General features: G+C 36.1%; 2 protein-coding genes across 2 annotated transcripts in view; one reads left to right on the top strand and one right to left on the bottom strand.

Annotated features, from left to right (window-relative positions):
- Positions 1 to 6,470, bottom strand: part of Tsr1 (Tsr1 ribosome assembly factor) — a 273,200-nt gene extending 266,730 nt beyond the window's left edge. The window contains exon 1 of the mRNA XM_090415842.1: positions 6,201 to 6,470. Within this exon, the coding sequence (XP_090271968.1) occupies positions 6,201 to 6,300 (100 nt within the window). The 5' untranslated portion in view covers positions 6,301 to 6,470. The remainder of the gene's footprint in view (positions 1 to 6,200) is intronic.
- Positions 6,471 to 6,537: 67 nt separating this feature from the next.
- LOC150108428 (histone lysine demethylase PHF8-like) overlaps positions 6,538 to 12,802 on the top strand; it is a 391,806-nt gene continuing 385,541 nt past the window's right edge. The window contains exon 1 of the mRNA XM_090415841.1: positions 6,538 to 6,635. Coding sequence (XP_090271967.1) covers positions 6,538 to 6,635 — 98 coding nt within the window. The remainder of the gene's footprint in view (positions 6,636 to 12,802) is intronic.

Here is a 12,802-nt window from a genome sequence, read left to right as displayed (position 1 = left end):
CAGCCAAGTGCTGAAACATTCCCCCTGCATCTATCCTATAAAACCCTTTAAGCAACTTAAATATTTCTATCATATCCCCTCTTTTTTCTCCTATCAACCAACTTCTTCAATCCACTCATGCTTTCAATCTATCCTCATAGGGAACATTCCACAGGCCACTCATCATCTTGATCACTCACCTCTGAATCCTCTTCACTGCTCCTCATCCCCAAGAAACCCAGAGGACCAGACTTGGGCACAGTAATCCAGATGCAGGCATATCAAGGCTTTATAAAGAGCAATAAAAACTTCCTTATCTCTACTAGTTAATGCATTCTTTAATAGCCAAGTAATCTAATGGGCTACCTTAGCAATGCGTCCTCTAAACTATAACTCTCTATCTTTTTTTTTTTAATAACGAATATAGAAATAAGCAATAAAAACTTCCTTATCTCTACTAGTTAATGCATTCTTTAATAGCCAAGTAATCTAATGGGCTACCTTAGCAATGCGTCCTCTAAACTATAACTCTCTATCTTTTTTTTTTTTAATAACGAAACCTGTGGTGCGATCATAATTAAAAGACACACGTATTAACTACAGTGAAAATTATTTCATTGTAAATATTTCATCCTAAGTATCTTAGGATATCATCAGTACAGTAGTTTTAAACAATAATAGGAATAACATACAGTTAGGGCGCATGATTACAATAGAATCTCATTAAACGTGCTACAGTAGTACAAAAAAATAAAAAAAATAAAAATAATAATAATTATTTAACACAATTTTGTTATGACAATTTCCCATACTTTAGGAACAGAATGTCGTTGTGGTTTAAGTTTGATCTGTGTAGTAGGGCTTCAGAACTTTCTTTGTATAAACGTTCATGTTTATATAAAGATCTATGTAAAAGTTTAGACTTTTCCCAATGGATCCTATGGTTTGGATTTTCAATCCTGTGTTGAGAGAGAGGACAGATTTCTGCGGTTTAAAAAGACAAATGTGGTCTTGATGTTCTGAGATGCGTTTCTGAACAGACCTACCTGTCTGTCCAAAGTAAGATAAATTGCATGGGCATGGAATCTCATAAATGCCAGGCAACATCAAAGGTGAGAGTTTGTCCTTAAGAGAAGATAACGTTGTAAATTTGGTTGATAGGTTTGTAAGTAGTGGCAAAATTGTATTTCTTCATAATTTTAGAAAGACGTTCGAGATGCCTTTAACGTAAGGTATAGGAATCCTATGGACTTCTTCCTGTCTGGTTTGATGTGTGGAGAAGTGACAACTGATGATTTTTTGAATTGTTTTAGGATTATATCCATTTAGGATGGCTGTATTTTTGATTACTTCTAATTCTTGGTTTAAAGATTCTTCAGAGGAGCAGAATTTGTGCGCTCTGGAAACTAGTGATTTAATAATACCAGATTTCTGAGATGGATGATGAGCAGAAGAATTGTGAATATAACGATCTGAGAATGTAGGCTTGCAAAAGACAGATGTGGCGATGGAACCGTCTTCTTTTCTTTGGATGTGTAAATCCAAAAAGGAGATACCCTGTGGAGATTCTTTTTCTAACATAAAGTTGATTCGATGATGAAGAAGGTTAATTTTATCTAGAAACAGTTGAAATTCATGTTCAGGATGATCCCAGACTGCAAATATGTCGTCGACATATCTTAACCAAATTTTTGGTTTGGGTTCAAAAGTGAATATTTTTTCCTCAAGGTGTTCTAGAAACAAGTTTGCTAGGTTTGGTAATAAAGGAGATCCCATTGCTGTTCCTTCTTCTTGCTTGTAAATTTGACCTGAAAATCCAAACCATAGGATCCATTGGGAAAAGTCTAAACTTTTACATAGATCTTTATACAAACATGAACGTTTAAACAAAGAAAGTCTGAAGCCCTACTAGACAGACCAAACTTAAACCGCAATGACGTTCTTACTATTCCTAAAGTATGGGAAATTGTCATACAAAATTGTGTTAAATAATTAATTTTTTTTTTTTGTACTCCTGTAGCACGTTATGCACGTTTAATGAGATTCTATTGTAATCATGAGCCCTAACTGTATGTTATTCCTATTATTGTTTAAAACTACTGTACTGATGATGTCCTAAGATACTTAGGATGAAATATTTACAATTAAATAATTTTCACTGTGGTTAATACGTGTGTTTCTTTTAATTAACTCTCTATCTGGAGTAGAGTGCCATCAATGTGATACACAGGTTGTAATCAATTTATCCCAAAATGCATAACTTTACATTTCTCGACATTCAACTGACACCCATTAACTTTTGCCCATACTGACAGCATATTTAAATCATCCTGCAAGCTCTCCATATCACCTTGATTAACTATTACACTACCTAATTTCGCATCATCAGAAAACAACTGAATATTTCCATCCAGGTTATTTCCTATATCATTTATGTACAAATTAAACAGCAATTATCCCAGCACTGAACCTTGTAGCAGACCATCACCTTGATTCTGCCTCTCCATATACCACTTTTTCATGTTCCCCAGCAGTCACCCTCTTATCAACTTAACCAGCATCATATCCATCCCCATTTGTTCTAATTTGGGAAACAGAATTGCATGTGGTATCCTGTCAAATGCCTTTGCAAAATCCAGCAAAATTACTGTGTAGCTATTTCCTTTATCCAATTCAGCTGTTACTCTATTATAAAAAGTTAGTAAATGACTAAGGCATGACCGATCCTTCACAAAGCCATGCTGAACCTCACAGAGCATCATATTTTTATCTACCCATTCTTGAATTCTCTTTTTGACCAATTTTTCTAGTACTTTTTACCATCATGCCTGAGAAAGTGATTGGTCTATAATTTGCTACTGCAGTCTTAGAACCTCCCTTATGTCAGGGAATTATTTGACCTTCTTTCCTTGGAACTCCACCAGAGCTGAGACTTAAATTAAACAGCCTAATCTTAATACTCATATCTTGAACTTGTTCTACTCACTTGCTTAGACTCAGTCACATCAAGAATGTTTTCCTCCCAGAAAACATTCTTTCATTAACTGCTTGTCTGGCAATCCTGATAATAGAATCTCCACACATTAACATATCTTTTTTTCAAATTTTTCTGTTCTTCTGCAACCCCCCCCAAACTTCCCTTGTATTTTGTCTCTTACTTAAGTGGTTTTTTTTTTAATTAATTATTATTATTATTATTAAACAAGACCTCATGGAGTCAAAGACTAATCTAGGAGGTCCTTTTATCTCACACACATCTCATCATACCTGGTCTTAAACACATTCAAACTCCTTGCAGACACCACACTCTCAGGCAAGGCATTCCAATCATTCACAACTCTGCACGAAAAAAACCTGCCTCTCACTCCCCTACTCACACCCTCTTTATACAGTTTCCAGGGATGACCTCTGGTTCTCCCCTGATCTCCCACTATTCGCTGTAGAACTTCTCCACCATTGATCCTATAGCAACCCCTTACCAACTTGTAGGTCTCTATCATATCTCCCCTCTTCCTTCTCTCCACTAGTCTCTGCAAATTACATCTTTTCAATCTTTCCTCATACTCGACATTCCAGAGGTCAGAAACTACCTTAGTCAGTCGCCTTTGGACCCTTTCCAACATCTCTTCATTCTTCTGAAAACCAGGTGACCAAATCTGGGCACAATAGTCCATGTGTGGCCTAATCAAAGCCTTATACAATGGAACAAGAATCTCCCTACTTCTACACGTCAGTGTCCTCCTCATCATTCCCAGAAGCCTTTGTGTTGTCTTCACAATTTTGGCGATGTGACCCCTAAATTTTAGATCCTTATCCACTATCACTCCCAGATCTCTTATTTCCTCTACTTCCAACAATATATTCTCACCAAGCATAAATTCTGCATCCCATCTTTGTTTTCCAAATTTTAAAACCTTACATTTTGCAACATTGAACTCACATCCCCATTTGCTTGCCCAATCACTCAATTTATTCAAGTCTTCTTGCAAGGCCACAACATCTTCACTACTCTTTATGGTTCGTCCCAACTTTGCATCATCTGCAAACAACTGAATATCTCCATCCAAATCTTTGCCAATATCATTAATATACAAGTTAAATAGTAATGGCCCTAAAACAGATCCCTGAGGCACTCCACTAGTGACTTTCCTTTTCCTGGATATTGCACCCCCATACACAACTTGTTGATACCTATCAGATAGCCAGTCTCCAATCCAATGCACTAATCTAATATCCAACCCCATCTGCTCTAGTTTGACTGTCAACTTATCATGAGGTACTCTATCAAAAGCTTTTGCGAAATCCAAGTATATTACTGTGTATCCTTCTCCTCTGTCCAGGGAAGCAGTCACTTTATTGTAATAAGTAAGTAGATTACTAAAACACGACCTCCCTTTAGCAAATCCATGCTGTCCATCAAAGATTATACCATTGTTGTCAACCCAACTCTGGATCCTAGTTCTCACAAGCTTCTCCAACAACTTAACCACAACACCTGACACACAGATAGGCCTATAGTTTGATGCTTGAGTTCGATCACCTCCTTTATGAAGTGGCACAATCTTGCCCTCCTTCCACTCTTTAGGGACTTGACCAAGTGCAAGACTCGTATTAAAAAAATATGTCAAGGCAGGTGTCAAATCTCTGGCACATTCCTTCAGAATACGCGGTGATATATTATCAAGTCCCACAGCCTTATTTACATCTAGTTTACTCAACTCCCCAAATACCTCTTGCTCACTTACAGTCAGTCTCTCCTCCAGTCTCCCCAGTCTTTTCCAGTCTCCCCAACTGTTTCATATTATTAAGTACAAAGCAGTGAGATTTCTGTCATCTAATTTTTCTGCTTTTTCTTCTAATTCCATATTATTATTATTTCATCAGTGCTATCAATGACACACACTCTATGCATTCCACTCACATTCTTTCTCATATGCATCATTAGGAGAAGCCAGTGATAATACCATTGTGGAAGGCAAGACCACATCTAGATTTCAGTGTACAAATCTGCTCCTGGTAAGGAAACATTACAGAAATTCCAGCAGCAAGTCCCAGTCTGAGATATTACAGTCACAATCTGTAATATCTCAGAATTCTGGAATGTTGAAAACAGTAAGACTAAAGGAATGATTTCTGCAGAGACGGGCAAAATAGGGACAAAAAAGCAGATGCTGAGAATTACTTTAAATGAAGAGTGGTAAGTGCACCAATGCTAAATATATTCAAAGCATGGTATAGTGTGGTCTGTGGAAGTTGATCTCCCCCCCCCCCCGACACACACAGTGAGTCTTATGGTTCTGTAGAGTTTGAAAATATTGTCTACAGGTTATCAAGACAAAGTGGTGCTAGGGTCAACTTTGAACTATTTAATTCAGTGAAGAGCCAAGCAATTATACAGTGGCAATTCTGGAATGTTGAAAACAGTAAGACTAAAGGAATGATTTCTGCAGAGACAGGCAAAATAGGGACAAAAAAGTAGATGCTGAGAATTACTATAAATGAAGAGTGGCAAGTGCATCAATGCTAAATATATTCAAAGCATGGTATAATGTGGTCTGTGGAAGTTGATCCCCCACACACACACCCTCGCAGTAAGTCTTATGATTCTGTAGAGTTTGAAAATATTATCTACAGGTTATCAAGACAAAGTGGTGCTAGGGTCAACTTTGAACTATTTAATTCAGTGAAGAGCCAAGCAATTATACGGTACACTATTTCATCACTGCACAATTCACAAATAAAATGTGTAGCAGATGAAGTTCAGACGAACAAGCTTTTTTAAAATGTATGGTTGATAATTTTTGTATCAATTTAATGTGATGGTTGGTCACCTCATCTAGTTTTCTAAACTTTAATGTAAAATTTAACGTGATTAATGAAAAAAATAAAAAATCACCAACGTTATTATTATTACCCAAGACCTCATGGAGTCAAAGACTCATCTCATAATACTATTGCGTATCTGTGCATTACCACCTATGCAAACTCATTTCGATGAAGTATTAGCGTGCTGAAAGTCACATATATACACTCTACCTCACGAAGATTTCCCAACGTACTTGGGAAATCTGAAATCACGAAATTGTGCCTAACGACACAATTTTTTTTAAATGAAATACTCTCCATTAAGATGTTTCTGATATTCGCAATTATACCCCCTTTAGATAGCTGCTGTAATTCAGAAATCGATTATTATTTAGGTAGATGAAATTAGCACTCACCCTTGTTCTCTAATAGTATGGTGCGATTAGTCCGATGTCGTCCATGCTTGTGTATTTTATTTTGTTGCTTAAATGGTCCTGGACGATGAACTGTCTGCATGATTTCTACTTTCTCTACTAGTACACAATACTAGTCGAAATAACTGATGTATAACAGTAATCCTTTATGAAATATTCATATCTAGAAATCCACGCTTTCTAAGCAATGAAAAACAAGACACGCATTTAACATGTGCAAGTTACACATGTGTCATATATGCGTGATATACATGAAATGCAGAAAACGTGGATGCAATGACAGCGACATCTATCTATTAATTCAGTCGAGCGTTTTAAAATGGCGTCTGGTGGGTTGTTTTGTTTTTGTGGTCAGTCTAATGAACCAGTGCGTTTTATGATTCAGTGCGACGAGTGCAAAGAATGGTTTCACGGAAGGTAAACAAAGTTAGGAAGTGTTATTATATGTAATAATTTTTTATAATACTCCAGTATTACCGGACTTCCAATGTCCACAGACCGCGTGTTCTTGATTGTCAACGTTGTGTTCAACCTGAAAATTACTATTACATGTATTTTATCTGTTGAGAGAAGCTTATGGTTTGGGAACTTCTATGTAAAAAAATAAATAAATAAATTCTACATTAAGCATAATGCATTAAAATTAACTCACTCTTTTAAATTAAAGTTTGAGGAATTTAGATTTTGAAATATATAAAATGTTTAACGTGACCTTGATTTTTATCCCATGTCAAACATCTTTGCTCAGAATAAGAAACCTCTGTCATTCGAAAAAATTATCCCAATATACGATATGGAAATTAAAGAAATCGTAAATTTTTATGATGTATACAGCACATACGCTGTTCATTTAAGATAGTGTCTGACAAGGGACATTTGTATATAATTAGTAAATAATTTTTCGTGGTATTAATGGAAATTAGTTATACAAGATTATGACCAGGTAACAATCGTTAATATGTATTGTCTGTTTATTGTATACTTTATTTGGCCGTTTATCTGTTTTGCTGAGATAAAAACCTTCCACCTTTTGATAGTTTGTTCATTCACCTTCAAAAGCTATTATAAATTTATCTGTGTCCTAAGCAGGATTCAACCTCAGCTGTATGCACCCAAATAGCACATAATTCATGATGTGCTATGAATTACTTGGGAATCTATATGGGAATAGTAGAGTAGCTACACAGTTTGCTTAGACTTGCAGATCTTTTACAATCCATAATTGTATACAAAGGTCTCTCTCCACCACAGTTAATTCGCTAATGGCTCTAAAATCGTCGTTAAGGTAATAACCTCAGAGGGGATTAATTGCACGATAAAAGGTAGACTGGGGATGAAGTTTTAATCCATGAAAAATGGTAAGGTGGGTCTTGGCTATTTCATACATCTCCTCCTGAAAGGAGGCTAATGAATAATCCTTCACAAATGACTAATACCAAATTAAAGCAGAACGGGAAAGACACAGCTATGGTACTAGACCAATTGGATTTATTGTTAAAATACATGATTTTATTTGTATTTCGTTCTCCCCTCTACCCCTTTTCTGTAGGTGTGTGTCATGTTTATATGTATTGATGTTTTTTTTTATTTAAAAAATATTCATCTCAAAGTTTTTGCAGTTAATGAACTATATAAAACTAGAACACCTTGTAGTTAATGCATTCGACGCTGGTTATTTCAGATTAAATGTGAGATAAAAAATATCTAATCGCTTCCTATCTCTTCTCAAACTCCCCAGTGTTGTAGTTTGTGTTTATTTATTTAATTTTTATCGAATATCTAGTCGTATGTTGTTAAGTTTAAAACTTATCACGAAGTAAACTATTTATATTTATTAAGTATTCTTCTTTATTATCAAGATGTAAGGTAAATTCCTTAAAAAACTAGACAGTGGATAGATAAAAATTTACAAAGCCACAGCTTTCTTGTCATTCACAAATCAAAATCACATGACTGCATGTGTCACGTGCTACTTTGCAACTGCAAATACTCGAAACCTAATCCTTTCCTTCATGCTTACATAGTGATCAGAATACATCATGAAACTAATGGAAACAACTACGCATTAAAGTAAAACTTTAGGTTAACATAAACCAAAATAAATGCACTACATTTCGACCTTCACATTAAGGTCATCATCTGGAGTGTACACATATATACACAGAAACAAGCTGCACTACATTTGACATGGTATGCTAAAGTTACTGATCAACCATTAAAACTATTGGCCTGACCTCTGGTGAAAAAAAAAAAACTTTCCTACATCAGAGCTAGAGTCCTGTTATTATTATTATCTATTAGCCAATTATATATTTGGTTTAATCCTTTATCCAAGTGTAAGCAAACAAAGTGTGCACCTGAAGTATTTTCAGGACTGGGGGCAACTCATGGCAAAGGTGGTATAACTTCTCATCACTTGCCTTAGTATCCCATAATACAAAGCACATATCCTTATGGATATGTATTATGCATTATGGGAAGGGTCACTACCCAGACCAGTTTCGACCTTTATTGAGGTCTCTTAAGTGGTAGCCAGACTTAGGTGATACTAAGTCCTTATAGTCCTTATAAGGACTGGCTTGAAGGGGTGAAGCAAGAATGCTTTTCATCTTCCCCGTTATCTGTAGAGGACAGTGTAGGGATAAGGTGTTATTCAGCTATTAAAGCTCTGATCATGGCAGGAGGGTAACAGCAATAGGCCGAGCCTCAGAACTTCATTGGCTACAGCATTGCCATCTATTACCCTCCAAGGGTATTAATCACCACATCTCACGGTCGATTCATGCCCCTTCAGGTGATACTCAGGTGGAAGTAATGGAGAAGTCATATTTCCATATACCAGTTCCCAAAAGGTGTCACCTTATTAATAAATTCTCTGGATTAGAGATAGTTGATAGAAGCTCTTTCACTTGGTTATGCTACCAATTATATATTTGGTTTAATCCTTTATCCAGGTGTAAGCAAACAAATTTTGCTTACATTTGGATAAAGCAGGGAATTCTAAATTAGCCATTCTCTGGCAGGCTATGTCAGATAGGCATAGGTGCCATCCTTATGGTGAAACAAGATAGAATCATGTAGTTTGGGCATTGGAGGTGGACAGTGGTACATGTGGCTGCAATGTGGGGTTTCTGTCAGGAATAAGAGTCTGGAAGACTGCAAGTGATGATGAACGTCGTTTATGTTTGTGTTAATGTCATGTTTTATATAATGAAGCCTGTGGTGAATTCATCACTAAAAACACACGTATAACCACAGTGATTAGTTTTAATACGTAAATATTTCATCCCAAGTATCTTGGGACATCCTCATTACAGTAATTCAAACAATACTAGGAATAACATACAGTTAGGGCGCATGATTATAGTGGAATCTCAATACGCGTGCAGTAAGTGTTACAGAAGTAAATTAAAAAAAAAAAAAAAACATATATAAAGAGACTATTTTATACAATTTTGGATGACAATTTTCATCCAAAATTGTGTAAAATAGTCTATATGTTTTTTTTTTTTTTTTTTTTTAATTTACTTCTATAACACGTTACTGCACACGTATTGAGATTCCATTGTAATCATGCACCCTAACTGTATGTTATTCCTAGTATGGTTTGAATTACTGTACTGAAGATGTCCCAAGATACTTGGGATGAAATATTTACGTATTAAAACTAATCACTGTGGTTATACGCATGTTTTTAGTAATGTCATGGATATTAGTAAAGTGAAAGTGAATTTTTAGTTTAGAGATTAGAAGGATCTAGTGGGGATGTGCTGTGAGAGAAGATAAACTCTTGGACATGACTTTCATACAGAGAGAAACAAACCAGTGTCTGTGCCATGATGCTGTCTTGACAGTGACCCCCCACATACCAGTACTCCCTTTCCAGGCATGACCTGGCAGAGTATTTGGCAGCAGGAAGCATCATTGGTCAGAACCAGTCAGTAACGAGTCAGGAATGGTACTGACAGGTTCTGGCTCGTACACTAAGTGGTGGTTGGCCTGCGGCACCCCATTTTGACTGATGTATCCTCAAAATGGAGAAGGTGATTGCTCTCTAAGTGTGTTTGTCATGGCCTTGAAAGGTATCCCACTACATGGGGAAACTGAAGTGGCAAACATGGAATTGCCACTTCAGAACAATCTGAACATCCTTTTAGCATCTCTGCTGATATACCACCAGCCAGTGTTGCCAGATTCTTATTCATTTGATATAACTGTAATACTTCTCCTCACACACTTAGTTTATTTTTTGGGTGTGGAGGTAGCATTGAGCTCAAGGTTGCATGTACCATGTTGGTAGTTTTTAGCAAAACATGCACTGGTTAGTTGAAGAGTCTCCTCTTCATCTATCATTTGTATCTGCATTCAGAAGATATTGTTTCACATGCTTGCTTTCTTTTACTTGCATCATAGAATTCTTTCAGATTGCCTTCACAACCTGCAACTTCAGAGCAAGTTTCTCTTCATACTCACACTTAGTTGCAACTCTTCTGGCCTGAGCCTTATGATTTTAATAACTAACATCCTTATGCACATGATATTCCCTGTACATCTTCTTTTTGTTAAAAATCTTTTGCACATCCATTTCACTCCAGCTCTGTTTATTCTTTAAACTCTTGGGATCAATTCTGATATTTCAACATTTAAATATTTTTTAAACACATTACATGTACTGCTAATATCCTTCCCATCTAACAATCATTACTGTGGTACAGAACCTAGTGTATTCCTTAGTTGGTCATGATTTCCTGCTTTCTAGTTCAGCATGTATCCTTTTCTGATTGGAACATTCATACACTTAAGTCATTTCTCAAGTCAGTATTCCATGAAGAAAAGGATTGCTAGATCAGTACAGCATGATCACTGTCACGAATCGGACACAGAATAGTCATATCTTTAAGTAAAACTTCTTCTGATGCTGTAATCAGATCTAACACTCTTTGAGCTTGGGTTCCTTCTGCTGGATGTTGCTTAGGGAAGTTGTCTCACAACAGCTTAATATAGAAAATGCATACTGATAAAGAGGCTAAGAAAAATTTTGGAAGAGAAACTTTGGGAAAGAATAAGCTGGATTCAGTCGTGCAAATTGCCAGGATCAGATTTTTTACTTTAACACAACACACTAATAAATCATCAGGAAGGGAGCAAAATATTCTGGAACCTATTGAAAAAGCTAGAAATAGAAGAAAGAGTAAACAAAAACAGGCTATAATAGCCGTAATTATAAAAAAAGAGGAAAGAGTATTATAAAGGAATTAGACATGATAAATGTGACATGAAAATGGAAGATAAAGATTATGCAAGTCTCTGGAGTAGTTAATTTAAAATATTTCTAAATGAACAAAAAATGATTTAAAACAATGATTGAAATATCCAATCAGAGTGCACTCTAGAGTAGATAGAAAACTCCATCACAAACATGAAATCTGAAAATACAGATGATGATATTGACCAGAAATGTTGAAATGTGGACATGTAAGTTTTACATTGGTGGCACTGTATAATTCAGATGACATTGTCTGAAGGTATAACTCCAGATGATTAGAGTAGAGATCTCATAGTACCTATCTGTAAAAAGGAAAATGAAACTGAATGAAGGAAAAAAAAGAGAAATTCACAAGTTTCTAAGAAACTTGTAAAATAACAAGCTGGGTTCACATCAAATAGGGGTCAGGATTGTAGGTTCACTTTAAGACGAATTATTGAAAAAACATGGGGATATTGCAAGGATCTGTATTTAAGTTTTGTAAGTCTGAATAAGGCATATGACAGGGTGCCATGAGAAAGCTGTTCAGTTTGCAATTATATGGCATAACTTGAACATTCTATCAAGGAATGCATATTCTGTATTTGAGTTTTAACTGAGCAATTAGAATTTAAAGAGGTACAAGAAGGTGATTTGATGTAAAATCAGGTATGAGACAAGAGTACACATTATTTCTACTGTTATTCACTGTTAGCCAAAGTAGCATTAGGCCTGATATCATAATAGGAGATTTTAATCTCATCACTTCATTATACAGATGATGTCATGCTCTTAAATAAATTATGCAAGTCTGCAGATTGTATACAGCACTCAGAAAGGATTAAAACAGAATTTAATACTTCCTATATTTTGTCTCAGTCACTGAGACACCTCATGAGATTACAAACAAACAATACTAAGCCCAACCACGTGCGTGACACTAAAGTCCTATCTAGGTGGAGCGCCCTCAAAGGGTGGTTGTAGGTGGCTTGGAATGTGAAGTGGGACCTCTGGTGATAAGCATTTCCCAAATCTTAGGAAGCTTAATGCAACCATATTTGTTAAGATTTGGTTGATTCCTGAGAGCTGCTGCTGATTCTAAGAATAGTCTCTCTTTTTTGAATTTGCTGTGGTGGAGCATGGTGGTTTTTTCTCATGAGATCCTGTGGGGTTGTATCCAAGACATGGTCAGCCAGGCCTGACTAACCATAGTCATGGTTGCAGATGTATGACTTATGTTCCTCCAGGCGGATAGTAGCTTATCTGCCTGTACCATGCTCCACCACAGCAAATTCAAAAAAGAGAGACTATTCTTAGAATCAGCAGCAGCTCTCAGGAA

This window comes from Typopeltis vanoorti, chromosome 3 (assembly GCF_054136105.1).
Source record: "Typopeltis vanoorti isolate ZY-2024b chromosome 3, IOZ_Tvanoo_1.0, whole genome shotgun sequence".
NCBI lineage: Eukaryota > Metazoa > Arthropoda > Arachnida > Uropygi > Thelyphonidae > Typopeltis > Typopeltis vanoorti.
The sequence above is the reverse complement of the archived record's forward strand: the minus strand, read 5'-3'. Positions and strand labels throughout refer to the sequence as shown.